General features: G+C 39.0%; 2 protein-coding genes across 3 annotated transcripts in view; one reads left to right on the top strand and one right to left on the bottom strand.

The window, feature by feature from the left end:
- Positions 1-1,903: 1,903 nt before the first annotated feature.
- On the bottom strand, positions 1,904-23,708 carry rgl2 (ral guanine nucleotide dissociation stimulator-like 2). Of its 2 annotated transcripts, XM_066645038.1 has the most exons (20): positions 23,558-23,708; positions 21,617-21,792; positions 12,841-12,888; positions 12,011-12,091; positions 11,659-11,825; positions 10,569-10,622; positions 10,117-10,310; positions 8,826-8,935; positions 8,435-8,650; positions 8,243-8,346; positions 7,541-7,625; positions 6,677-6,733; positions 5,875-5,961; positions 5,706-5,738; positions 5,321-5,442; positions 5,124-5,213; positions 4,110-4,200; positions 3,587-3,811; positions 2,999-3,113; positions 1,904-2,735 (listed from the first exon to the last, which is right to left on the bottom strand). In XM_066645038.1, the coding sequence occupies exons 2-20, from the start codon at positions 21,779-21,781 to the stop codon at positions 2,554-2,556; spliced, it is 2,226 nt and encodes a 741-aa protein (XP_066501135.1). In that variant the 5' UTR covers positions 21,782-21,792; positions 23,558-23,708; the 3' UTR covers positions 1,904-2,553. The 2 variants fall into 2 exon arrangements, with proteins under 2 accessions (XP_066501135.1, XP_066501136.1); XM_066645039.1 differs by lacking the exons at positions 21,617-21,792; positions 23,558-23,708 and adding an exon at positions 14,613-14,792.
- phf1 (PHD finger protein 1) overlaps positions 10,166-27,710 on the top strand; it is a 34,185-nt gene continuing 16,640 nt past the window's right edge. The window contains exons 1-3 of the mRNA XM_066645041.1: positions 10,166-10,220; positions 11,635-11,839; positions 12,779-12,909. The gene's annotated coding sequence lies outside the window, so the exon portion shown is untranslated. The remainder of the gene's footprint in view (positions 10,221-11,634; positions 11,840-12,778; positions 12,910-27,710) is intronic.

The raw sequence follows: 27,710 nt of genomic DNA, 5'->3' as shown, positions 1-27,710 counted from the left end.
AAGAAACGAATGACATTTTTATTCTGCACATTATTTGAATTGTATAAAAAAAAGTCTGTCAATGTAAAACCATTCATTAAATATAACAGAATTGTAAATCATATAAATTGCGTGTTTGTGTAACAGAATCTGCAGTTAATGTTCTCCAACAATTCTCTTGAAACTCTTGTAAGTTTGAAAAATGAGGCACCAAGTGTGAACCATGTGCTAGTCTTTACCCTCCACATGTGAATGAAACCCTCCCAGTTCTGAAACACATTGAATAGCTCTGTCAAGCCAATGTATATCAAAATGAAAATTTATTGCATACAAGAATTGGTGGTGTGTGTGTGTGTGTGTGTGTGTGTGTGTATATATATATATATATATATATATATATATATATATATAGTGCATAAACAAGTCAGAATCCAGCTTTAAATATACAGGACTGAATGTACAACATTAGCTTATCCTGAGCGACACAGTAAAACACACTTTATTTTTGCAGAGAAGCAAGAGCACCCCATAACAAGGCACTTCACCACGAATGGAAACATCCAAACGAAAGAGAAATAGCTCCTCTCCCAGCACCCACACCTTCAATGCTTCAGTCCAAGTGAGACTTCAAAAGCATAATGAGATACTAGAGCTGGGTTCATAGAAGCTGTTTTCTTAAAGCTATAACCAAAGACATTGTACAACAATTAGTATTTTTGATAAGTAGTTAATAATCTCAGATTGGTTTAATTTAAAATGCAAAAGATGTTACTTAAGAGTTGAGCGCTCTCATTTGTGCAGTATCACGTTTAACAGCCATGCAGCCTAACATCACTTACTCTGGAAACAATCTTAAAGTGATAGTTTGGGAAAGAATTTAAGTTACAAACCTTTTCTCCCTATAACACAAATAAATTCCATCATCCAAAAACGTGTTTGGTGCCTGAAGACTTTAATTTTGCACCAGGGCTAACAAGTAGCTAGCAGGTACTGGAAATTTTTACCTCACAAATTATTAATCAATTCATACTTGGCTTGTCCAGGGTGTCTTTCTGCCGTGCGTCCACTAATACCAGATAGGCTTCAGACTCACTGTGACCCTCACAAATTAGCATTGTGCTAACTGTTTTGTTTTTGAGGTCCATTAGGCTAACTTATGCCTTGTAGCTGGGTCCAGTTCCAAAACAAAGATGGAAACTTCAGGCACCAAACATGTCTTGACTGAAAACTATGTCTTTATTTGCCTGAACTATCACTTCAATTATTTATTAGTTCATATAATAAGTGAACTGTTATGGAAATGTGTTGGTGGGCTGTTAACAGTAAAAAGAAAAAAAGAAAAAACGGCACATTAATGCAGCCTAACCACATCCGTGGCTCTGTGAGACTAAAGTCAGAGCCATGTGTGATATTGTCTGCTTGCATACATGATTGGCAGTATTTTCATATGAAATAGCTCAGTTTGCTTTAAAGGAATAACTTGGCCATATGTTTTTCATGTTAAACGAATGGAAGTTCTAGTCACAAATTAGCATGGTACTAACTGCTGGCCATTTCCATTCACTGTTAGCAACATTAGCTTAATTCACAGAACTATTCCCTTAAAGCAAGCTTTGTCTGTGTGGAGAAACTGATTCCCACAATTAACAGTTCACTGCAAGACGTGTATAAACCTGCATGAGAAGTACCCTTAAGTGCTTTACATCATGTTGTTCTGTTGTGGTTTTTTAGTTCACAATCCATTGTCCCCGGAAAACTCAACTTGTTGGTGGATTAGCAGGAACGGATGGAAATTGTAATTATTTCTTAAGAGGTAGACAGGGGAAACTGAAAAAACCCCAACAATCACAACATGTCACTGTTCTTGTCATTGTCTTTGTTGAAACAAGTTGAACCTAAGAAATGTGAAAATTAGTGCAATATTTCATCAATGCTAGCTAGGTATAAGGGCACATTTCCACCAAGTAATGAAATAGTTAAGTGAAAATTCAAATCTGCTCAGCTTTCCACTTACTAAAAATCAGCCAAAGCATGAACTGTGCTTCTTTAATTGTGCTCTGGTATTCCAGGCTAAAGCAGCTAACATTTAAAAATTACGGAAAAAAACTTCAGGTTTAAAAAAATGCTGCTTCCATTTTTTCAGTTGTCAACTTTTTACCTAAACTTTGACTCACTTTACAGATAACAGTATGTCATACATTGTTATACACCACACGTTTGAGACAAATGTTTGTTTATAATCATGGTTTTAGCACAGTGCTAACTGTTGGTGTATAAGCTTCTGTTAGCTAAATCAGCCCAGCTCAGAACCAAGTCAGCAAATCTATACACCAGACATGTGTTGGCTAATAAACTACCTTTCAGATAAGGCAAAAATTGTGAATATTTTTGTGTAAACAATTCTTTTAATATGTTGCTGGTAGTTGAATGTTGCTCTCACGTATAACATTATGCCTAAAATAGAACAGAATAAGCTAAAAGACTTAAGGAGAAATGTACTGCCAGTTATGTTTACCTTCACATTTTGTATCTATTGAAATAATTGCACTAGTCCAAGTATTGTTTTGACTGCTGTTAAAAGAGTGTTCGGACCAGTCTCCGGCCCTTGGCCTTGATTCGTGGAAAAGTTGCGCTGGTTTCGTTGTTGAGCGATGGCGAGCCGACTGGTGTGTTTCCCCCTCGTCTTCTGAGCAGGAAGTCCGTGCTAGCTGAGGTCATGGCGTAGAAGACATTTCCTGTGGCGGGTATTGTCAACTCTGTCCATTGGGAAAAATGGGAAACACTCATAATGCCAAGAAGCACAGTTATAGAGAAAACACCCAGAAGAATAAAGGCCTCCCAGAGTTTCCATTGAAGTAATTAAATAGACAGTTATTCTGTGCTGTAACTGATCAAGTAGACGCTATCAGGGCAGGAAAAAGTGCAGCATATTTGCCATGTGAACATATTTCTCTAGACTATGCTCCTGAACGTTGAACGGAAAGTATGTAAAGGAAGAGGAAAAGGTGTGTGCATGTACCTTTTCCATCTGGAAGCAGTTGGATGAGCTCGTATTTGGAAGCCTCTTGAGGGTCTTGGTTATGCTTCTCTAATGCAGAGCTGATTACAGTAGGAGTTTTGTCATTACTTGTAACCTGAGGCAGTGTAGAAGAGAGAGAGTGCTATTGAAATGAGCGTGTCAAATTACATTCAGGAGCAATAACTTATCTCAAAACTCTTCAATTAGAACCAGTGCAGAGAATATTCCTTTTATTAGCATAATATTTAAGCCAATATTTGGTGACAAATTTGAGCAATTAGCCCCTAACCTACCAATCGTTGCCCCTTTTAATACAAATTGATCCTGTATTGAGAAACACGATATTGCATCCTTTTCTACATCAGTAAAGAACATGATTTCTTCCCCTATTTTTATTCACACTATTTCATATTATGTCCAACATCAGACGGCTCAAAATAGCAGATCGTATATTTCTGTTGTCCATCGTGGGTTCTCAATATAAATGGAATCATCGTCCAAGTATGGTGTACGTTTTTACAGCAAACTATAGCTTTAAAACATAATAAACAGCCAGAACAATTCCATAAAAACATTTTGGGACAATACCAGAATGCTTCGATACAAATTCCCATCGTGAAGATCCATTCGAATCTTGACGATTCTCATGTCTGGCCCCGCCCCTTGGGAGGTATTGGAGGGAGTGTTGCCACAGGAGACAGAGCGGCGATGTGATTTGACGACAGTGGGTGTGGTCAGGGTGGAGGGGGTGGGGTCAGTGGCTGGTGGGGACGAATCAACATCCAGACAGGAAACGGAGGGGGATTTCATGTGCTGTAATATATGGGGTAGTGATAAGTATACTTACTGATATCATAAACAAGAATTTAAGATGGTCCATGGAAGCAAAAGGAGATAAAAAGACACAGAAGAGCAAAGTTAAGAGAATAATATTGCTCTTCTGTATATTTTTTAATGACAACTCAGTAAAATGATAGAAAATGACTGTATTAACTATAAAGACCTTCAGGGAACATTTAAACAAACACTTTTTTTTTAAAAAAAGGCTGATGAGTGGAAGAGAGATGAGTCTTGAATAATCCAAAAGGTAAATGCAAAATCTAGTCTTTACCTTGGCAAGCTTTGAAAGCAAGTGATTGACAGGCGAAGGGAAGTCAAATATTCCATCACCGTCAACACCAGGGTTTGTCACAGCGAGAGCACTTAGGGGGAGAGAGAGAATTGAGAACAGAACAATCCAATTTGTCACAAACTGCACTAAGTGAGGCGACTCGTCAGCATGTGCTGTTTGCAGGATTTATCCTGAACAGACAGAAAACAGCAGAGTTTCTGAACAAAGGGCTCTAGCTAATAGCAGGAAGGCCACACACGCAACACACACACACGCATGGATTTCTGCGTACACTGCAGATACTGTGCTCAATCTCAGTAAACACTGTGCCTTTGTTCCGCTGCAAAGCCCCTTTCTATTCAAAGCTACCTACCACTCAGTTTTATAATATGAATGAGAAAAGGCCCCATCTCCACTCTTAAGTATGGTGGAGAATCTCTGATGTGCTTGGGCTGTTTTCCCTCCAAAGACCCTAGAAATATTTTTTGAATACATGGCATCATAGACTCCAAAAAAAAAAAAAAAAGATCGGAAATGAAATTCTGGTTGCTTCCGCCCAAAAATGTAAACCAAGATGCTGTTGGATACTCCAGCAGGGCACTGACCAACAACGCGTCCAAATCCGCACAAATGGGTTGACAATAATGTAACATGACCATCCCAGTCATCTACTCTAAATGTCAGGGTGAATAGAAGAGGAGAGTCCAAATGAGAGTAGCTTGGAACGGAGAGGATCTGGATATTCTTTATTTAGGAAGGATCAGATATTGCCTGCACTGTATTTTTTTGTATCAACCAACACAGGAGCAGACACACTGCAATTACACTGACAAAGAAACTAAACATGTACTAAATGGAGATCTATATAAATATAAACGAGACGCACTAACTACCGTCTAACTATGTTAGACAATATCCCTTTGTCTATTTTTGTCTCAACTTCATGCCAAACAATTCCTTTAATTACCGACTGCGTCAGTGACCAAGAGGGTGTCAGTATGTGTTGGAGCTTACTCAGAACATTCTGTGATGACCACTGTAGGGTGTAAAGCACGCCCAGGGCTTGGTTCGCCATGAGGTTCAATCTGATTTGATAGCTTGTAGCTGTATAAAACGAAACACATTAAACAATGTCATCCACCATATTGATATAAAAGGTATGCATACTTAATATTTGAGAGAAAACCACAACAGAGCAGATTAACCCTCACCTCTGTTCTTCGGTTAGCGAGGGCACACTGTGGTACCAGTGCAAAAATGATTCATCTGTGCGGAAAGTGCTGTTCCTGCAGGAAGATTGGAGGAGCCGTATTTTGGCAAGAACCTCAAACTCCTTTTGGGGAAAAGGAGAGAGCGCAGGTTAAGGGTCTTCTCAATTCTCAAGTGTTCAAGGGACAAATGCTAAGCAAATTTAGGAAATGAAAACTTATATATATTTCAGAGATATATGTATAAAACTATAACATTTTGAAATTTTCTCTATAATTCACCTTGCGCCAAATGGTGAGTGTCATAGTTTTCAGCTCAAACTTGGTATATATAATATTCCAGTAATATAATTTTAAATGTAATGTAATGTTTGAAAAAGCAACATACTCGTCTTCGCTTGTCAAAGTTGATATATCCATTCTGCAAACAGAAAAGCATGATTATAATTATTATTTGTATTCAATTGTTTTATACAATTTATACTTGTGTTTGAACTGCCTGTCACTGGTTTGCATTTAACTTTATAAATGATTGTGTATTGCTACATAAGTCTTACCTCTAGTTTGTCTTTGACTGCAGCGTCCAGCATTGTGAGGTCAGTCAGGAAGATGCCCAAGTACGGCACAGTTCCCTGAGCACTGGACTGTAAAATTGGCAAGAGAACCCTGGTCATTACACTGCGAACTTAGAAAAACTAAATATACTATACATAAGTCATATTTACCACCAAAAAGTAGTAAAAACATGTATGATGGGATTTTTTTAAAAAAAGCAATCAATTTAAACTTGCATGAGTTGAAGAAACAAATTGCTTTGTATTCACTGCATTAATTTGTACTTATTGCTCCTTTAAGTGAGGACCTTTAAGTTAGAGATGATTCACCTGAATATTAGAACAAGCTTTATAAACGAAATAAGTTATTTTTGCTTTTAAAAAATTAAGGCTTAATACTTTTATTATTGCTGGAGTTTGTTGTTAGCTACCCAAGCCTCTAGCTAATTAGCTAAATTTGAACATTAGCTAAACTAGCTAGCTCAAAAGACAAAAAGCACTCGAAGATAAAACGACTACTGTAAGTAATTATTATTTTGGTTTTGTGATGTATCAACCCACACAAAAGCTATTTACTGCATCTCAAGTTGTCTTCTTTTTTCAAGTACCTGTTAACTAGCAAGTTTACCTATGCTAATGTTCATATTAAGCTAGCGCTAAACGTTTAGCTAAGCTAGACAGTAAACAGTGAAACTGAGAACTGACAAAAGGTTAGTTGTTTCTAGAAAAAAAAAATGTTAGTTATTTAAATGAATTTTAGTTGAAAGTTGTATTGTAATTTTTCTGTGCAGTAAGTCTTACTTACCGTGTGTCTTCTGTTGTTGACTTTAGTGTCTACATGAGCAGATTTGGAAGTCCCTTCCTGCACAACAAAGGTGAGTTGTTATAGATTATAGGCCATTTGTTTATTTTTAGGTACAATTTGGGAAATTACTGTCTGTATACAGGAATAAATTCTAAACTAGTGCTGTAGTGTCAGAATGTTGTCACTTCTTTGCTGTGTCTTGACTTATCTTTGCTAATTCACACATTATTTAAGTGTTAATTTTAAGGACTACTTTTGTATAATTTATTTTTACTTTCTATCATGACTTATAGAGATAAATGGTCCAGAGTTTTTTCACATGGGCATGGCATTGATTACAGAATGAAATATGACTTCAGAGGTGCATGGGAATTTGAGTTCACTTTTCCACAAGGCTGAGATGATAATTACTGATTTAGCAAATCAATACAGAAAATGATCAGAGTAAATATAACAGTAACAAAATGGTGTCTCGAAATACTAAGCCGTTAAGAAGAAGAGGCAGAATGAAGTGTTCCAACTGCAACTAACCGTTGATAATACAGGCTAATGAAACACACAAGCCTCTGCAAATTTGCATGACTGGCATTAAATGGCTTTTTTGTACGCGTGTCATCAGTTTTTCTTCCCTTATTAGAGCTCATTATCAGAGTTCAGTTCTCAGAATCACCGCTTTGGTGCTGGAACAACCCCGATTAACATTCAGCACAAAGACACAGAGCAACAGCTCCATCAGTAACGCTGCACGCCTTGAATCTCGAAAAAGCAAGTTACACAACAGAGGTGTCTATGTCATCTTCACCCGGATAGAAAGAGCCGGATAGTGTTTTGAATGAGAAGCTTTGAGGTTTGTGTGTGACTCACTTCGTTGAGCAGCTCACGGCTTTGTGAGTAGTTGTCTTTCTCAGAGAAAATGTAGGCCAACTCCTCGTAGCGTTTCACAGCCTCCCTGTTAGGGTCAGAGCACATTAACAAAGAGCATGACCCCACCACCGCACGCTTACTGCTGCATTCACAGAGTACAGTACAAAGCCAAGCCCATTCATAGAAGTGCAGTGCATGTACGCATATTACCTTTTAGTGGAATACTTATGAAAAATAAAATGTAGACTGTTTTAGAGCCCAAATGCTGTTTAGCAACCAAGATATACTATAAAGCACCATGTGTTTATGGACTTCTGCTTATCCAACATTGGTTCTGAAAGGTAATTTTAAGGGTTGTGCCTTCTTTGGTGGTAGTAACAGATTCTACTCCTCTGGGAAGTCACCAATTTGAGGATTCTATGGCATTCAGCCACAAGAGCATCCCAAAACTATTGAAAGAACTCCATCACTCCAGAGACCACAGCTCCACTGCTCCACAGCTGAATGCTGGAGGGCTTTACACCACTCTGACATATGGCACTGGGCCTGGTAACCTGTTAATTAGCAGTCCTTTGAATTGAATTGGAGCTGAAATCACCACATATTTTCAGACGTAAAGAGTCCGAATGCAGTGTACCTCATTAAGTTTAAATGCTGCCAATGGGCATTGGATGGACAGTGCAGTTGGGATCAAACACTGACCTGTCCGTCTCCTGCCAGGTCTTTCTCAGTCTGTGGATTGGGTTACTCTGCAGGGCCGACACAATGGCGTACAGCGATGAAAAGTTCTTTCTGGTTCGACAAGCCTGTTCAGGAGACATTCATGAATCCCTGTAACCTATTTCACAGTTGCAAAAAGGAACAGTAGATTTGCGAGGCTTACACCACTCTGACCTCGGCCACACTGATCCATTTCTCCAGGAGGCGAGACCTCTGCTGGGTCCTTAACTCTGTCTGCCAAAGGCAGGAGGCCGTGACTGCGTTGGCCAGGCGGTTAAACTGCCGGACCGTGGCTCTGACTGACCAACACACTCCTTCTCTGCCTTTCTTATCTCTCTGAGACCACAGAGATCCCAGACAGTGGTAGGGCACTAGCTTTAGAAACAGCTCCTAAAGGAAGAGAAATCAGCAAAGAATAACCTAATTTAATCTAACCTCCCATTAGTTTATGTCTTTTTAAACATCTTAAAGATTATGAAAAGCACTGAATCATTCGGGAGGGGGGTGGGGGGCTGTTTCAAACATTTGATGTTTACTGTAGACAGAACAGTAAAGTTATACTCACTGTTTCAATCTTGGTCAGTTGCTCAGCGATCACACTGGAAGGGAAGCCCAGGATGCTGGTGGCATCAAACTTTGCAGGATCAGGATTTTCTAAGAGTATGCTAGAAGAATCTGCCAAACATAGCAATTCTCTATGTTAGATGCTACCATAAATAATTAAAAAAATATATATAAAATCATATGAAAACATTTGGTGACAACTTTAAAATAGCAGGCTGGCACAATGATTCCTCCAAGACATATGAAGTACCACTGCATCTTTTCAAACTGCTGCTAACTTGCTGTCATTGGACACCTCAACACTCTTGGAGGAGAGGATGAAATGTTCAGTTTGGTTAAACTAGCCAACAGATGCCTAGGAGAGAGGAAGGAACTATAAACTGCAGGATTATACACAGAGGTGGGTAGTATCGCACTACATTTACATTTACTTGAGTAACATTTCTGGATAAATTGTACTTATAAGAGTAGTTTTAATGCAGCATACTTTTTATTTTTTTGAGTATATTTGTGAAGAAAAAGCGGTACTTTTCCTCCATTACATTTAGCTACAATCTGCTCGCTACATGCTACTTGTTTTTATTGATCTTTTTGTTTTGTCGAGACTTCCAACAGAGGCTCTGTCACATGACTGCATCTCACCAATCAAATGTAATCAGCCACTAGCCAATCAAATCAAAAAATCAATTTCTCCAATCAAACAGAGCTTGAGAGTCAGCTGCTGTTTAAGCTGAATAGTCAGTTCATGGAGTGAACATACAAACACACACACACACACACACACACACACACAGAGTTTATTGTTTATGTGCAGACTGCCTTGTTCTTCTTGTTCTTATTCTTTGTAACCCCTGCCTATTGGGCCCATTGTTTTGTTATTAAGTTATTGTGGCTGAATTTAATTTGTTACTTTGTAAAGATTTACTTTATTATTGTTTTAGTTGTTTTAGAGATATTCTCAGGCTCTGAATGTTGTACTCTTTTATATTTGTGTGCATTCAGGTGTATTACTTGACGTCCTGATTATTAACCAATGAGGTTACTCAGCGGTTACTCAGTACTTGAGTAGTTTTTTTTTCACTTAGTACTTCTTACTCCTTCTTAAGTTGTATATTGGGTACCTACTTTATACGTAATCTTACCTGAGTACAGGTACGTGACTCACTATACACCTCTGATTATACAGGCCTCAAACTCAGTCTCACAATGAGGGAAATGTTTTTTTTTGTTTTTTTTCCAGAGTTTGCACTGTTGATCAAACCTGAAAGTATGTGGAGCTGCAAAAGACTGACCTGTATGCTGGTCAGGAATTAGCGCCTTCTCACTGAGCTCCTCTGCAATCCGGAGCAGCCGGCCCCTGATGTCAGCACCCGCTGCGTCGGGAGGCAAAAACGGGGTAAGCCGCAGCAGGCGAGATGGATCCCCCAGAGTGCGAAAATCCTCCGGGTACTCACTCAACCACGTGCCGAACACGGTGCACACTGCCCTGGACATTCACAGAGACACACATACACAAATCGATGGGTCTAAGCAGCAAGTCTCCAGCATGTGCAACAGTGGGAGGGTCTTTAAACTACATTTAACCCAAGTATATTCCATCAACCAAGACACGTTTGATGGTATTAAGTTTTGCTTTGGAGCTTGCACTGGACACCTGTACGTTTGTAAGTATTCTAATACAGGACTCACATAAACAAACAAATCATGGAATTATGTAATAGTAGTATCAAACAAATAAGCATACTTGTTGAAGGCTTGACGGGTGGGACTGTTGATTTCTCCTGGTGGATTACCTAATCTGAGGTGTAGCAAAAGACAAAGAAATATTCAGAGACACATAAAAGTAACAGGCGCCGACACTGGTCATTGTGTAAAGGGCTGTTGTTAGACAGGGGTTAGAACACTGCTGTGTTGTCACATATATAGGAGACTGCAATTCATGACACAGTCACATATTTTCGACATTTTATGCGACAATATCACAATCATAAGTGCATGGGTAATTACCAAACAAACCGTCATATCCGTGCGCCGTGTTATACGACTGTAACACAGTAACTCCTCCTCATTAAGACGTCATTGCCATCCGTTAATACCACCGTCTTATTTTTATTTATGAAAAATATAACCTTACTAATTAATTATTTGCTTAAATATCAAAGCAAATAATGGCTAGAGAAATGTCCTTTTCAGTATTAACCTTTTGAAAATTAGTCAAAATAACGTTAAGTGAAAGAAATGTTCTCGTTAGAGTTAAAGCTAAAGTAGGACACCAATAATAAGCTCTGCTTAGGAGAAATATTATAATAAAATACGGTATGACTTTGTTGGAACAACGGCCTATGTTATGTAATTCGCATTATGCTTTTTTCTATGTTATATCAGTAATGACGCCTGTAATGAGGAAGAGTTTTTGTGTTACTGTTGCGTAGTGTTTCTATGGTGATTACCCATACACTATTTATTGTGTTATTGTCGCATAAAATGTCGAAAATATTGGACTATGTCACGAATTGCAGTCTCCTATATATGTGACTATATCACGAATAGGTGTGAGACTGGGTTGTATAATATGCCCACGATATGAAACATTATATCAGACAAATCTTCTCTACCTTCTACTCTTATCATACACATGTACGTTGTAACATTCCATAAAAAAGTAAACATTATGTTGTATTGTGTTGTTGTTGTACTGTAAAAAAAATACATGTGTTTTTGGAAAATGTTTATCAAACCTACTAAACCAGATAAATACATAACCCAAAATTAATAAGATTATAACACAACTTTAATTTGTTATAATGAAGTATATTACAAGCTGGGGGCTGCACCTGTCCGTCAGGATGTCCAGCACTCTCTGTGGGGTGGTGAAGGAACGATAGGTGGAAAAGAAGATGGTGATGAAGGAAGTGTCCTCCATGGAGAAGGAGTGAAGGAGGTGACGCACCAGCTTCTCCTCCGTCCCGGCCTTCACGCACTGACTGCGGTGTCCTGTGGACTGTGAGATATATTGTAGGTCTGTTTTTTGATCCTGTAATTGTTCTTTTAGGACTATGTTTGGGATTTTGCTCTTTTTTTGCAAGGGCTTTACAGACACCAGAAATATTGCAATAAGTAAGGTCTTGTGCAAGGACTGGTGGAGTGTAGCAGCACATAGCGCTATAGCAATGAATAGGTCATTACCTGTGGATTTGAGCTGCCAGGCTGAGGTTTCACTATCACTGTGTAAATGATGCCATCCTCCTCTTTCTCAGACACAGTGGACTGAGGCAAAGAAAGGAAAATTAGATTAATAAATCATAAAAACACAAAAAGCAGTTACCATGTTAGCTAACAGATTTAACACACACAATGTAGAAAATATAAAGTTTGTTCGTCAGCAAATAAACAGACATTGTGCTCCAAATTCCATGTTATGAATGTGATCATCAAATCAGCAACACATGACATTAAACCTAGGGGCTGTTCTGCAAAACAGAATTTATGAGTTTGCTAAATAGCATTAGCCCACAGTTGAGGACTGTCCTGTATGAATGCCTCTAAGCTCTTTTCCTATTAAACACAGTTTATTTGGGGCTTGAGTTTTTGCATGAAATGAGAAATCTTTCTTTGTGGAGTATCCCCAGGGATGTACGAACTTTTTCATATGACTGCTGATCTCAGATATAATAACATGTTGGCATATGGTCTTCCAAGGACAAAAGAACTTGTGTAGAAAGTAAATTCTCCACGGAATGTAGCGTTGCACTGCTGCAGTGCAATAGTAAATAGGTAGCTTTCTTTACAAAACCCACACAAAAATCCATTTCCAGTGGCTATTTTGGTTAAATCCGTGTGTTTTCACATTTTATCCCGAGTGTTTTAATCTAATAAGCTGTTATTTGACCCCTTTTTGTCACTGAAGTTTCCTTTCCAGGTCTTAGGAAAATATCCGTTGTTTAATTCTTACAGGTATCTGTCAAAATTAGCCCCGAATGAACGATCCTAATCTGAACATGGAAGAATGAGCTCACCAGGTTGAGTGGACAGTACCAGGTGGTCTTCATGGGGGAAGCTTCGACCTAAGGAAATCAACAGAGACAGTGAGTCTGATGGTGTGTTAAAAATGTGGTCAGTAATCCAACGCTCACACACACACAATTGTAAGGAAGCCTAGTATCTTGAAAATGAAAACCTCTATTTATTAACAGTAAATTCACACTGAGAGTGCTTTTCATTGTTAATTGCTATGGGCCATGGGCATTTGAAAGTCCCCCTTAATCCCAAACCTTAAACCACCACACACCTCTAACACCGCTCCAAAAACGGCAACAAAACCCTGTTTTCATTCCAACGTATTCTTCGGAATTCAGTGGAAATTGTTAAGCGTTTCACACAAGGCCTTCAAAGCACACTCTGATAAGTCAGAATTGTACATGTTGGAAAAAGCAAGCCACAAACAAGTTCACATTATGAAATCTTGTGTTAACTTCAACAATGCGGAGAAGAAAGCGAAAGATAGCATAAGGACTATAGGAAAGCGGTCATGTATTAACTGATGCTCTGGACGATGGCTGAGTTTCCATCATGAAGTATTCACGACACAGAAAGCACGACATCGTTAAGGGCATGCACACTAATCAAATCAAATCAAATCTATTTATATAGCACCCTTTTACAAATGACGTTGTCACAAAGCAGCTTCACATAATTAGTATCAGAACAGAACATTTGAATCAAAGCCCGATGTGAGTAAGCCGAAGGCGACGGTGGCAAGGAAACATGTTGCATCTGCAAAGAACTGATGTGGTTAGTTAATAAAGACATTCTAATTTGCATAAAGTACTGCACAAATCTCAGAGACCCCACTTTAATTCCCACAAAACTTCCATTTAGTCATATTTATTCATTTTTCTGAATTTTTTCGAAGATACAAAAATAATGATTTTGCTTTCATAGACGCAAATGGGACTTCTAAGAACCATGCACAGTTCTCAGTTTTAATATTTGTATTTGAATGAAGTCGGCTGCATGTGCTCTATATTCAAGCAGCGGTTCTTGGTGTGTCAATTCAGGCCAACGTCCAAAGTACAACTACGTTACAGCTGTTATATGTTATCAGAAGAGGACCCGTATCGGACACTAAGTTTGACCTAAGGATAAACTAATCTTACGTTTCTGCGGTCACACAATCAATGGAATATAAACAAAAACCAATCAAGTCCAAACAAACGCCATGTCGAAATGTATAAACAGCAGCGTAGGAGCTATGCTTATTATGTTTAACAACAGAAGCAACTTCTGAAGACCCATGCTTTGGAAATAATTCACATTCAGTAATAACCACACTGCATGTTTCAATATGAACAACATACCACGAATCCCACACAAAACCCAAGGAGTAAGCAAAGATTAATACGCTTTGTGTGTGTGTGTGTTTTTATCTGGATTCAGCTCCCATGTGAGAGTTAGACCTGTGGTTATTGCATTATTTATCACATAGTTTCAGATACCAACAGCGTAAATTATGTCTAATGTAAGCATAGCATGCAGTATGTGCTAAGCGTAGGCTGACTTGAGCACTTAACCTCACTCAGGAAGAACAACACTGCAAGTTCCAATCACAGTGGCATGTGAATGAAATCCAATCAGGTTCAAAGAAAAGCCCAACATTTAAGATAAGCTGAAGACGTGCAAGATGTTTTTAATCTGCGTCCAGTTCCAATTAAGGTGTAAAAAGCAGAGCGAATGTTGGCTTGCTCAACAAGTCCAGACTGGTGAAGCCCCAACTTCCTGCAAATCCTACCAGACTGTGAGAATACAACGTTCGCATTGGATTGTTCAGATACGTCCTGTTTATTCCACTTTTAATCCCAACCAGCACTGAGCCTCGTTCCAAGCAGCTTCTTTGTCCCGGCTCCTGCTCTCTGACTCTTTCTTTCAAATGCACACAACCCACAAACACACACACATGCTCTCTCTCTCTTTGTAAAGAAGCACACCTGAGCTGGTCACTAAGACAACCTCCTTGGACCACGTCACTTGGGCAACACCCGTAACACAGACACACACACACACATACTGTGCTTTCCCACACATTCACTTTCCCTCCCTCCCTCCACTGTCTCCCTAGGTCTCTCACCCACTCTTGCGCTCTTCCAAAGCCAGAAAACCTGTTTGACGAGAATATAAAGCATACAAAAGGCAGGACTACTGATTAATGAAACCTGGTCTTATTCAATCCATCAAATAATCTCCACAGTGCAGCAATCTTAAGCAAGGCACCAAAAATGCTTCATGTTTTCTCAAACTTGTGCTGAGAAATTAATAATAAACAACAATAATAAAAGCACATCTTTTATATGAATTAGTAATGTTTCAATAAACGTTCAATACATTATCTGCTTACATAACTATTTAATTTATTATGCAACTATGCAACTACACACTAAATCATATGTATCACAAAATCACAATAAAATGCTTTTCACATAATGGTTCTTAGAAAACTGCAGAAGTGAGTCATTTTTCATTCTGACGGTTTATTAAAAGTAGTTCCTGAGAAACAAATAATAGGTGCCATTAAACAGAGTATACACTATGTAGCCCATGGAGACTCCAGCTCATTCAAAGTTGCTTCAGAAATCAGGGGGATGAATAGTTAGCTATTTGTCCCTTATTTTACTAAGAGTGAATTCATCTAATAATCTGCAAAGGCTTTACAATTGAAGCTGGAAGGATCGTGATTGCATTTGTGTGGTCAGATACTGATGTTATATGATTAGTTCTTAATTTTTGGAGCTCTTTCTCTCTTTCTCATTGGCTCATGCGCGAATGCTATAGTGCAATTCATTGTATTCAAACAGGGGGTTGCATTATTCATATTACTCACACAGAGGGCCATAAACATAAAGTCTTAGAACTGTTGTTCTCTTTTTAATGTGTTGTTCTAAATGGGATTGCTATAAGCAGGTAAACAGCAGTGGCTTTTTATGTGTAAGAGCAGTTAACAGTACATATTGACAGAGTGTGTGTTTGTTTCTGTGTGTGTGTGTGTGTGTGGGGGGGGGGGGGGGTTAAGGTATCTCTGAATACACAGTGTTGATAAAAACCTTTGTTTTAAGATCTTGCTCAAATTTACTTGTGTGGAGGCAAAGAGTCAGTCACAAACCCATCAGTTTACAAAGCCACTTGGTGGAAATTTCAAAAATTAACCAGCAGTTACTTTGTTTGGAGTGATCGCATGGCTTCTTCTGGTAGAACAGGTTAGGCTGTTATTACACTGCACTTCAAATTAGCTCAGAAACGAATTAACACATATAGTCTTAAATAAACCTTAGAAATCTAAAACTATTATTAGTGTTAAAAGTGTGCAGAGGTGTGTGTCCATGCTAGAGGACTTATAACTAACACTTGCACACACTTAAATGAATTTATTTAAATAATTTTTTTATTTCTGATACATTCACTGACTGAATATGCACTAACTGCAGAGACTGAACCTACAAAACTAAACAGGTAACAGCAAGCCACCGGTAAAAGAAATGCCAAATTATTTATATCACTTGTACAAACAAAATGTATTAGTTTATTAATTAATAAAGTTTTAAAAACTGTACAATCACCAATGACACTCCCGTCCACTGGATGCTCTGCTTCTAAGAGAAAAGAGTTTCTTGCTCACCTGAGGATTTATGGCATAAGAAAATCCACCAAGGTATCTATAAGATGTTTTCCGTTAAACATATTTACAGGCAGTTTTTCAGTGCCTGATATAGGTCAAATTATATGTCAATTATTTAAAAGGTACTTTGCCCCCCAAAAAAAGTCCCAGTTTCATTTACACAAAAAGTAGCTTATCAGTCAAGACATTGACTGTCTGACCTTTGCTTCTTTACTTTTGGACTGAAGATTAGTTACAACGACAATCTGCTGCAACTACCATGATCAATAGATGCATCCATCTTGAGTGCTCTTAGCTTTGTTTCAAAAGTAACTAAACAAGCTTCAGAAACTCATCATGTTATGGCTGTGTGTGTGTGTGTGTGTATATATATATATATATATATATATATATATATATATATATATATATATATATATGAAAATATGTATAAAACACGTATGTAATAATAAAGGCCGCAATGCAAGGGTAAATTTAACTCTGTGGGAACTTCGCTGAGTAAGCGTACGCTAATGGAGTAAAATCTGTAAGGTTTATTTTCAATGAAAGTTGTGGCTGTATGTTATATAAAGCTAAGCAGAACTGAAAAAAGGCCTCAGAGACCACTGTGAGGTTTAGGTTTCACTCAGTGGTTTTGCTTTCTAATTGTATACCTGTAGCTAACCTATCTGTGTTTAGCGTTTGTTTGCTTGCTAGCTGTGTTCAGTGTCTCTCATGAAAACATGCTAATGCCTTGTGCTAACATACAGCAACCAGAAAATAGCAAAAAAAAAATCCTGTTATGTGAATTTTTAAATAATTGAAGGGTTTTTTTCACTTGGGGATTTCGCCTTGAAGTTTCACTCTCATGACGTACAAATTACCTTCTCTCTGAGTTTCCATCTCCTTCCTCTGGTGGCAGGAAGCACATAATAAGTGTGGACAAACACAGGAAACAGGACATGCTGTTTTGTCATGGTGTCTATTTTCCCTCTCTGTTCGCTATCTCTCTCTCTCTCTCTCCCTCTCTCTCTCTCTCTCCGTTTACATCTTGACTCCATTTACAAACCACAGTATTTTGCTTTGTAGCCCTACATTTAAAAGGTACTTTGACCCCCAAAAAAGTCCCAGTGTCATTTACATACAAAGTAGCAAGTCAGTCAAGATATTGATTGTCTGAAGTTTGCTTCTTTACTTTTGGACTGAAGATTAGTTACAAGGAAAACCTGCTGCAACTACCACAATCAATAGATGCATCCATCTTGAGTGCTCTTAGCTTTGTTTCAAAAGTAACTAAACAAGCTTCAGAAACTCAACATGTTTTGTCTGTTCATAAACATTTTGGGTACGAGGTGAAAACATGTTAACATTAATGCGTATGTTTACGGTATGTTTCATGCTGAAATATATTTAAATTTTCTTATCAAAACAACTGAATACCACCCACGTTTTAATTCTGTGCTCATTCATTGTTTCCATTCTGAATTTACTTCACAGTAAGGTCACCTACAACGGGCAGCTCCCTGGTAGTAAATCCTTCAACAGAGAGCTATTTCCAGATCTCTCCTTGTTTCAGCTTGCCTTCCTTCTCTCCATGAATCCCTCCTTTTCCTTTTCCTTTTTTTCCAACCTGTTGGTTCTTGGCTTCCGTTGACCCATATTTATTACATGAGTCAGACGAAGAGTGCTGGTCTAAGACTCTATGTGAGTTTATGTTCATTAACATGGAAAAATGATCATAGACATGCATTCACAATGAGGGCTTACACTATTGTGTAATCTGATTATTCTGACAATTAATCAAGCAATCAATCAGCTTTGTTTGTTCAAAGACTACTAAACGACAAAGCAGAATTTATATAGCTTTTTTCGTGTACTGCATTTTCCCAGAGAAACAGGGTTGCTCCCAGTGGTGGTTCAGCTACAACACGAAACTATGAAGTGGTTAAAAATACGTTTCCAAAGAGGAGAAGTACATGTGGTGACAAAATACCACATAAAAAAATATTTTGCTTTTTACCACCATTTTACCGTTATCAGTATTATTTATAAAACGTACCAAAAACTATTTTATTTATGCCTAAAATTTATGTTTTAATCCCAGCAAAACGCAACCAAAAAGCCCAAACCAAAAATCTCCTTTACAAACCAAAAAAACCACTTTGTGTAGTTTCTTATTATGACCCTTCATTCATAACAAGCAGTCTGCAGATATCAAGTACATTTCCAGTTCCACCTTAAATGGTGAAGTAATTGCATTTGGCACCTGAGGCCACGGCAACATTTAAGGAGGAATTGGAAGGCTTAAACAAAACGCTGCCAAAGAAGAGGAATTCAGCTTCATGTCACAGACGATTTAAGCGGGGTTATCTCTTCTGATTGTGAAACAGTTCTGAAAAACCAGCAGTGAGACTGCTACGTTGTAGGAGTAGGAGTAAAAATAACAAATGAGTAAAGGCCTTAGTGAAGGAGGTATAAAGTAAACCTGATACGTTGGTTTAAGTAATCCTTGGTGGCAAAATTACCGATCGATATTCGAAAAATGTTCCTGCAGCAGCTCCCCTGAAGGTCAGTTTGTGAAAGATGTCATTAAAAATAGCTTTAACACTCATTAGCCGATGAAATAGAGTTACTGCAAGTCATTTTCCTCTGACATCATTTAGGTTTACCAGAGTTACTGACACAAATGTTGTGCAATGCAAGTCCAAGCTGAGTGCTCTCTAACCAAACCGGGTCAACTTGGCTTGTTTTAGCAACTCAGCTATCCAGTGCACCCTTCTAAAAGTCACTGCAGACAGATATATAAACATAGACACACAGCGTCCATATGTTCTCCTGACCTGTACATTCATTGTGTCATTTTCATTGAAGACCATGTGAGGTGGTTGGTAGCATCTAGTTTCAGCCTGTCTGCCCCGGCTCTGTCATCTGAGTATGCTCCTTACAAAAGAGCCACTGTCTTCTTCCCTGGACCCCACTGCATTATTTACTCAAGGCCCACAAGGCACCCGGTCATGTGACTCTCCTCACAGGAGGGAAATGACCACAGAGTACTATCCGTCTGAGTCAGAGTGACTTCTTTTTTTAGGCTGTAAAATTAAAGTGTTAAATTAGAGCCAAGCACACAGACTTGCTCAAGGCATTGCACAGTGATCCGATGAGGCCAAAGCTCTCGGTTTGACAGCATCAACTTAAGAAACACCCACATGGAATCCCCAAGTCTCAAAAATGACACACTGAACGTAAACATTTAGCCGATGCCTAAAGACAAGTTCTGAGGACCCAGCAGGTGACTTAAAGGTAAAAAAGACTGACCAAGAAAATAAAATAAACACAAGTAGCATTTGAAAAATGTCCACTCAAGTAGCCACACCCATCCAAATGAACATTCTCAGTTTCCTAACACAGAGAAGTGAAATTACAACTACATAAACAGTGTTATGCATCAGTGTGATTAATCCCAGGAAGAACTCTTGTTTACATTACTGTGCAAAAGTCAGAGACCAACCTCTCTTTCAACAGGTTTTAATTCACATTATTCACTTTCCAGCAACAGCAGTTTCAGTATATATTGTGTACGCATTTGTTATTACATTTGTTGTAGATTCCATTCTTGTAATTTTATTCAAATGAGTCTGGTGAGATATTTTTCAACACGTCCAAAGCTCTTAAAATTGGTTGCATATGCTGTTGTCAGGATCTCATTAATGCTAATGACTTTCAATGACGTTGATGTCTAATTTGTGTCAATTGCAGTTATATAATTCTTTGTTTGTTTCTGTTTCAGCTCGGGCTGGCCCTGAATGTTCAGTTATTTGTTAGTTGGGTAGAAATTCAGTGTATTATTTTAAGATTCGGATATTCGTTTATTTTTTTTATATATATGTAAATGTGGCAGTAAAGGCAACCCTCCACTCAACATGCATTTAGCTTTGTCAACATAAAAGTCTTGATCGAAGTCTAAAACAGTCTAACACCCTACAGCAACCTACGTACAACGAAGCATGCCAAAGCTACAGTTCATTTTGTCAGCTTTACACTTCAAATTAGAACACCTCCATGAGGCTCTGGTTTATTTGGGTACACTCTGTGCCTTTAGTGGCACCGTGTATGCACAAGTTAGCAAAGGGCTCAGCGAGCGGAGCCATGCTGGGAACCGCAGTGCAGCCTTATTTTAAAGAGGGTGCTGAATGCTGATTTTCTGATCAATAGCGATGGCTCCAAATATTCTAATTTTGAGATTCGGATATTCAGTGTTTTGTATAAATGCATCCATCGGTAAAGGCAATGTTCCACTCCACCACCACTCAGGCTCCAGCAGTAAAAACAGTGCTCTCCTCACTCCACCCATATTCAGGCTCATCAATATATGGCGCTTTTCCTTTGCATGGAACCTACATGACTCTACTTGACTCGACACGTCTCTTTTGCTTTTCTACTGGCCAAATCTGGTACCTGGCAAGTTTTCAGTACCTGCTCGCTCAGGGTTCCAACCATGCAGAGTAGGAAATAAATGGGGGTGTGTAAACACTGCAGAGAGCTGATTGGCCAGAGAGACATGTCACCATGAAATGCAGAGCTCATTCAAATCCAGCACACACCGAATACTGGAATCACAAACTTTAAAATCGTCTAAACCAAAATTCACACATACACATTGGTGGAACTCTACAAAAGCTGTGATCAATCAACTATTCTAGCTTGTCATTTTTAAACTACTTATTTTTCAGGGTTTTTTTAATCAAAGGAAAATTATCCTTTTAAAATATTCAACAAGACCAGGAGAATGTTTGAATTTTAGTCTACAATTATATGTTACGCAAAACCAACAACAAAAACAAAACACTTTAAAACTTTATTGTACCTAAAATGTTTAACCTTTGATGAATATGAATTATTTGTACTCAGTACTTGACTGTTTTTGCCCAGGGGTAGTAGTCAATCTATTTCAAAGATGAACTATTCCTACACATGTAGTTAGTCTTAAAATAGAGTTGGAATTGAGCTGAATCGAAAAATACTATTCCTGACTAAATTTAAGAAACTAAGTCTGGTACTGTCCATACCATGTGCTTATCCAATCCTACTGGTTGAAATCCCACCTGAAATCTGTGACAAAAAACACTACAATATATCCCCAGACTGACCTGCGATGTTCCATGTTCACTGACTCCAGGCTCTTTCCCTGATTGATCAGCAGGATGAAAGCTGACAATCTCCATCGTCAAAGGGCGATAGCCTATTAGCGGCACATCTTTCGACCCTACTCCTGGCAGGTCTACCCCAGCTGTCTTCATACTCCGGGGAAGCATGGTGGTGGTGGCTGAGGCACAAAACCAAGAACATACTGGTCAATACACTCACACATCATGAAGTATAACTGGATCTGGGTCATTCCTCTCTTGCTACTGATTTGTTTACATCATTTACATTTCCCTGTTGCAAGCTGTGACTTCAAATTTGAATTGTGACCACTCCTTCCCTTTTCCCCTTTCCTCTGCTAGAATTTTGATTGCAGTACTGATATCTATACCAGTTTCAGGAAGGCACAGGGCACAAACAGAGGCCTGGTTTGAGATGGTATCCACTGCTGTGTCAAAAAAATGACATTCAAATCTATTATATTCATATTAATTCCTCAGGTATTTGTATAGAGGAAGCTGACCTTATACACAAGTACGAATATCGATGACTTAGTTGAAATAATGAAAGTAAAACTACAGAAGAAACAAGCCTAAAAGCTGCATAGGCACTGAGTAACATAACGGAACCTCTTAATTCCTCTATCAGCATGAAAACTAAAGCGTCCTCTGCGCTATTCTCAACTTTTTATGTACTTTTTGGGCATCTACTTCTAAAGCTTCTCAAAGTAGGACTGTTGATTGTGGATCTCACTTGTTTACTATGACCTTACTCACTGTAAACAGACCCTAGATCAGCTCTTCTGCTCAGGGAAACTTCCTGAAAACTGGCCTTGGAATAAAAAAATAATAAACCTGGATGAATAAGTATATAGCTGGAAACAAGGAACAATAGTATAGCCAGTATTTCCGCATACTGTGACCACACAGCGAAACTCCCCAGTGGTTAATTAGCATACAGCGTCAATACAAGTCCAGATGGAAACAACTGGACAGTGTACAAATGAATTTAGCACTGTTCACATCTGTGAGAGTGAGGACATGGCCATATCACTGAAGCCATCTTTCTCGCCCTATGCACATTAAAGGGGAATTCCAACGAAAGCTCAAACTATTCACATCATTACATCATTAAGTTGCAAACAGGCAAGTGTTTTAATATGAAATGTTCCATTCTAGTGAAACCTAGAGTCAGGTTCTTTCTGTGGTTGTGATAGGAACCAAACATCTGTAACACAGGTTAATGCTTGGTCTATGAAGTGTCTTAAAAAAAACATGCTATAAGGGAAAGCATGAAAAACCAAAGGCAATTTGAAGGTGCCCTGGTTCCTATTTGGGCGCTGTAAGAGAGATGCAAGTTGGTATTATTCTCTACAACGCAACATTAGTTTTGAAAACTCTGTGTATGACATTGTTTAAATGACAGTGATTGAATTACACAGACATTCAGAGCTGCCAATATAATGAGCCTTTAACTTAACCATTTTCTTTGCTCGTGGACCCAGTGCCAGTTCGTAAACATCTTCCACTCATGTGGACATTCGTGCATGACTTAGCTGCCAAAGCTCAGTACTAAGTTGGGTCACACCCCACACGAATGTAAAAGCTGCCTTTGCTGATTACTGGAGCTCTTGGGAGGGTCTCCTGAGCCCACTGGCTTTAACTCACGCTCAGTTACACACACGGTTCATAACCGAGGCCGGCAGTTAAATATAAACAGAGAAGTGCATGGTTTAATTAGGCAAAATGATGTGTGGCGCTTTCACAAGGACGGAAAAAAGCTAGACAGGACACGACCTGTCTTATAACGCCGCTATTAAGCCTCCAAACAGAGCTCCAACTCTACCACGTACAGCCACCCTCTTTCTCCAAACCCAACATAATAAACTTGAAGCGGTAATATCGCCTTTGTCAAAATGTATATCCAAAATATAGCTGTCAGATTACCCGCTATCCTCCGAGTCCCTCGTCCATCCGCCGCCGAGGAGAGTTCCCTGGCTTCAGGGTCTGTACTGCTCCATATCTCCGCTCCCCCGCTGCTGTGGAGAGTTTTATCGACAGATCGCACACTAGATCAGACCCAGTTTCTCCGCCTGATCTCGGCCTCTTTCCTTTGCGCAGCTGCGGTGGATTTTCTTCCCACCACCCGTTTTCAGGCAAGCCCCGCCCATCTACGTTATGATTGGCCGAGAGTTCTGACTCGGGCGCCGTGTTGAATGTTAATGAGTCCCTGAAATCTCAAGGTAAAAAAAATACGTAGAGGCATATTTTGGTATTACAGAGTAATAAATTTCAGCTGTTAATTAAAAAATGTCTTAGGGGGCAGTTAATCTTTAACGCGGTCCCACAATTTAAAGATGCTGAATACACTCTCAGAAAAAACTATCACCGTGGTGAAATATTTTGCTGTTACTGTGGGAGTATACACAAAGGGACATATTCAGTAATTTAGGGGATATAATTGTACCACAATTTTTGTTAATTGTAGAGTTTTAAGTTTCATCTGCAGGGCTTATATTTGGTTGTTTTGTTTTACACAGAGGGTGGCACGGTGGTGCAGCAGGTAGGTGTCGCAGTCACACAGCTCCAGGGGCCTGTCTGTGAGGAGTGTGATGTGTTCTCCCTGTGTCTGCGTGGGTTTCCTCCGGGTGACTGTCTGTGAGGAGTGTGGTGTGTTCTCCCTGTGTCTGCGTGGGTTTCCTCCGGGTGACTGTCTGTGAGGAGTGTGGTGTGTTCTCCCTGTGTCTGCGTGGGTTTCCTCCGGGTGACTGTCTGTGAGGAGTGTGGTGTGTTCTCCCTGTGTCTGCGTGGGTTTCCTCCGGGTGACTGTCTGTGAGGAGTGTGGTGTGTTCTCCCTGTTTGTCTGCGTGGGTTTCCTCCGGGTGACTGTCTGTGAGGAGTGTGGTGTGTTCTCCCTGTGTCTGCGTGGGTTTCTTCCGGGTGCTCCGGTTTCCTCCCACAGTCCAAAAAACACACATTGGTAGGTGGATTGGCGACTCAAAAGTGCCCATAGGTGTGTGTGTGTGTGTGTGTGTGTGTTGCCCTGTGAAGGACTGGCGCCCCCTCCAGGGTGTATTCCCATCTTGCGCCCAATGATTCCAGGTAGGCTCTGAACCCACCGCGACCCTGAACTGGATAAGGGTTACAGATAATGAATGAGTGAATGTTTTACACAGTTCTCTAATAAATTCTGACAAATATTCACACCTCTTCTTCAGGAGCAGCAATTAAAATGTGTCTTTAGGGAACACAGATGATTTTAAAACTATCGGTGTACCTTTACATTTAAAGGTTTCTAACTTTAGTGAACAACAATGGCCTGTACAGTATCTTATTCCAACGATACACAATTTCAGTCCAATACATTTTTTTTTGTAAAATACAGGGAATGTATGGTATGTTAGTTCTCTGGTCTGTTTGTGCACTGGAAAAAAAATCTGGGGTTTGTTAACCTTTGTTCTGCAAACGGGAAACAAAGTGGCTTGGACTCCAAAAACAGCAGTCCTCCTCTAGAAATGTATACAACACCTTTTGATCTTTTGTTCACCCAAATTAACTAGGCATAAGTGGTCCCAGAATTATACCTCATTGTGTCTGAAGAGAAAATATATCATTCATTCATTCATTAAATAAGTCATTCATACACTTGGACCTGGGGGCATTTTACAGTTTATTACATTGAAAACTGTTTTTATTATATATTCATCCCACTGCAAATTCACCAGTGTTAAATAAACACGATTAGTGTTAACACTGTGAGTGTAAAAAGTAACACTCATCAACCCTCAATGTTAATTTAACACTAATACTGTTGGTTAAACACTGGTGTATTTGCTGTGCACAAAGCTTTCTTGATTAATTTTCCCACAAATATTTAGTCATCGTCAATTCCAGACCATCCAGCTATTCTCCCACAGTAACACACACACAATGACACCATTCCCGGGAGGTTGAGGGCTAACATGAACTTCCTCTGAGACACATGAAGCCGACCACTGCTTTCTTTTTCTCCACACAGAGTAGCTGAATTTGTCTGAAAGTATCATTTTATCTTTCCTTATATGTATGTATGTCTGTTTATTTATTTATGTATCTATTTTCATTCTAACGTTTTCTGCAATGTACATATAACCTTTATAATAGTTTCATACATATCCCCTGTGAAAATTAGCAATAATTCTCAAAAATATATATATATATATTTAGGGCGGCACGTGGCGCAGCAGGTAGTGTCGCAGTCACACAACTCCTGGAGGTTGTGGATTCGATTCCTGCTCCGAGTGACTTGTCTGTGAGGAGTGTGGTGTGTTCTCCCTGTGTCTGTGTGGGTTTCCTCCGAGTGCTCCGGTTTCCTCCCACAGTCCAAAAACACACGTTGGTAGGTAGATTGGCGACTCGAAAGTGTCCGTAGGTGTGAGTGTGTGAGTGAATGTGTGAGTGTGTCTGTGTTGCCCTGTGAAGGACTGGCGCCCCCTCCAGGGTGTATTCCTGCCTTGCGCCCAATGATTCCAGGTAGGCTCTGGACCTACTGCGACCCTGAACTGGATAAGCGCTTATAGGTAATGAATGAATGAATGAATCTATATTATTTTGTTTTCAACTACATTTTCAGTAATAATTAAACTATTGTAATAGATTTATAATTATTGAGATGCTTATGCTTATGAGTGTAGACCTTTAGCCAGTCATAGAAGAGGAGGTGGGGCTTGTTGAAAAGAAAATACCCAACAACTGTAAGCAAATAAGAAGGCAGGCAATCTGGCCATACTTCATTTCATGTCTCAGTCTCTAAGTGAAGCTGAATTTTTTGATGGGTTTTATGTTTCTGAGTTGGGGTGATTACTCAGAAATGAACTAATCCTTGAGTTCAGTTTAGGGGCTGCAGGGAATGCCGACCTTGTAACAAAAATGTTAAAAGGCCTTGGATATTGTATAGATCAACACAGAAAAGAACACATGCTGCGAACCTGCTTTATAAGCCCTTGAGTCAGTGTAACCAATTTCTTTCAGATCTACATATAGGTCCAAAGCTGTAACAATATTCACCTCACATTTATAAGCAAAAAACATTAAACACCCTATTTAGACAGTGGTCACCCCTGGTCTAAATAGGTCAACAATATGCACAGTGATTCATAGTCATTATTAAAAATACAGAACAGGAATTCAGAATAATTAAACAGACATACATTAAATGCAGAATGGAAATCCAGATGATTTGCTGTGGTACAGACAGTACATTCTTTTTCTCTATCCTTTCATTTTGAGTAAGTGTGGTGTGCTTGCCCTCTGGTGTGCTATCAAGGAACTGACACTTCTGCTTTCCTAAACCTGCCAGAGGCCATTTTGAACACAACATGAATAGCAGAACTGCAAAACAACTGTGTGTGTGTGTGTGTGTGTGTTTACCACATGCATAAAGCTTTAAAACTGCAATAAGCTTTTAAGTTAATAAACAGTTAATAAACACTAGTGACTCTAGTGTTGTATAAGCGGTGATCATACATGTAGTCTCAGTATTAACTAGATACATTCATTTCCATAAATTAGCTTTGATGCCAACATATTAGCATCATTGGAATTTAATTAAGAGAGGCTTGCGTGTCATGTTAATAAAGTCAAATTCTGGTCACATTGTGATGGTATAGTAGCTAGTAAGTACTGTTCTACTACTATTAATAAAGCTGTAAAACGAGAGGCTCAAACACAGCAAAGTGGTTAGCATTTGGTGCAGCTATTTTGGCTAGTCACCATCTGAAACTGAGTTGAGCTGAGTTTGGCTAGTAACCAACTGAAATTGAGTACATTCAGAAGAGATTAATATTTTATTAAATAAATCTGAAGAACTTCCAGGGTTTATCATTAAGGCCAGCATATTAGCACAAATCAAATTTCACTAGCAGGGGCTTGTTATGTTATTATTGTCTGATAACCTACTGAAAGTGTAGATATTGTGATGCTAATAGATGTATTTACTTTGGGTATATTTATATATTTGTTTGTCTTTTTATAGCATGGCTGTTCTGAATACATTCTTATTTATTTATTTATTTATTTATTTGGCTATTCTGACTAACAGCTAAAAGACCAGTTTTGATCA

The sequence above is a fragment of the Hoplias malabaricus genome, chromosome 1 (assembly GCF_029633855.1).
Source record: "Hoplias malabaricus isolate fHopMal1 chromosome 1, fHopMal1.hap1, whole genome shotgun sequence".
In the NCBI taxonomy this organism is placed as follows: domain Eukaryota; kingdom Metazoa; phylum Chordata; class Actinopteri; order Characiformes; family Erythrinidae; genus Hoplias; species Hoplias malabaricus.
The sequence above is the reverse complement of the archived record's forward strand: the minus strand, read 5'-3'. Positions and strand labels throughout refer to the sequence as shown.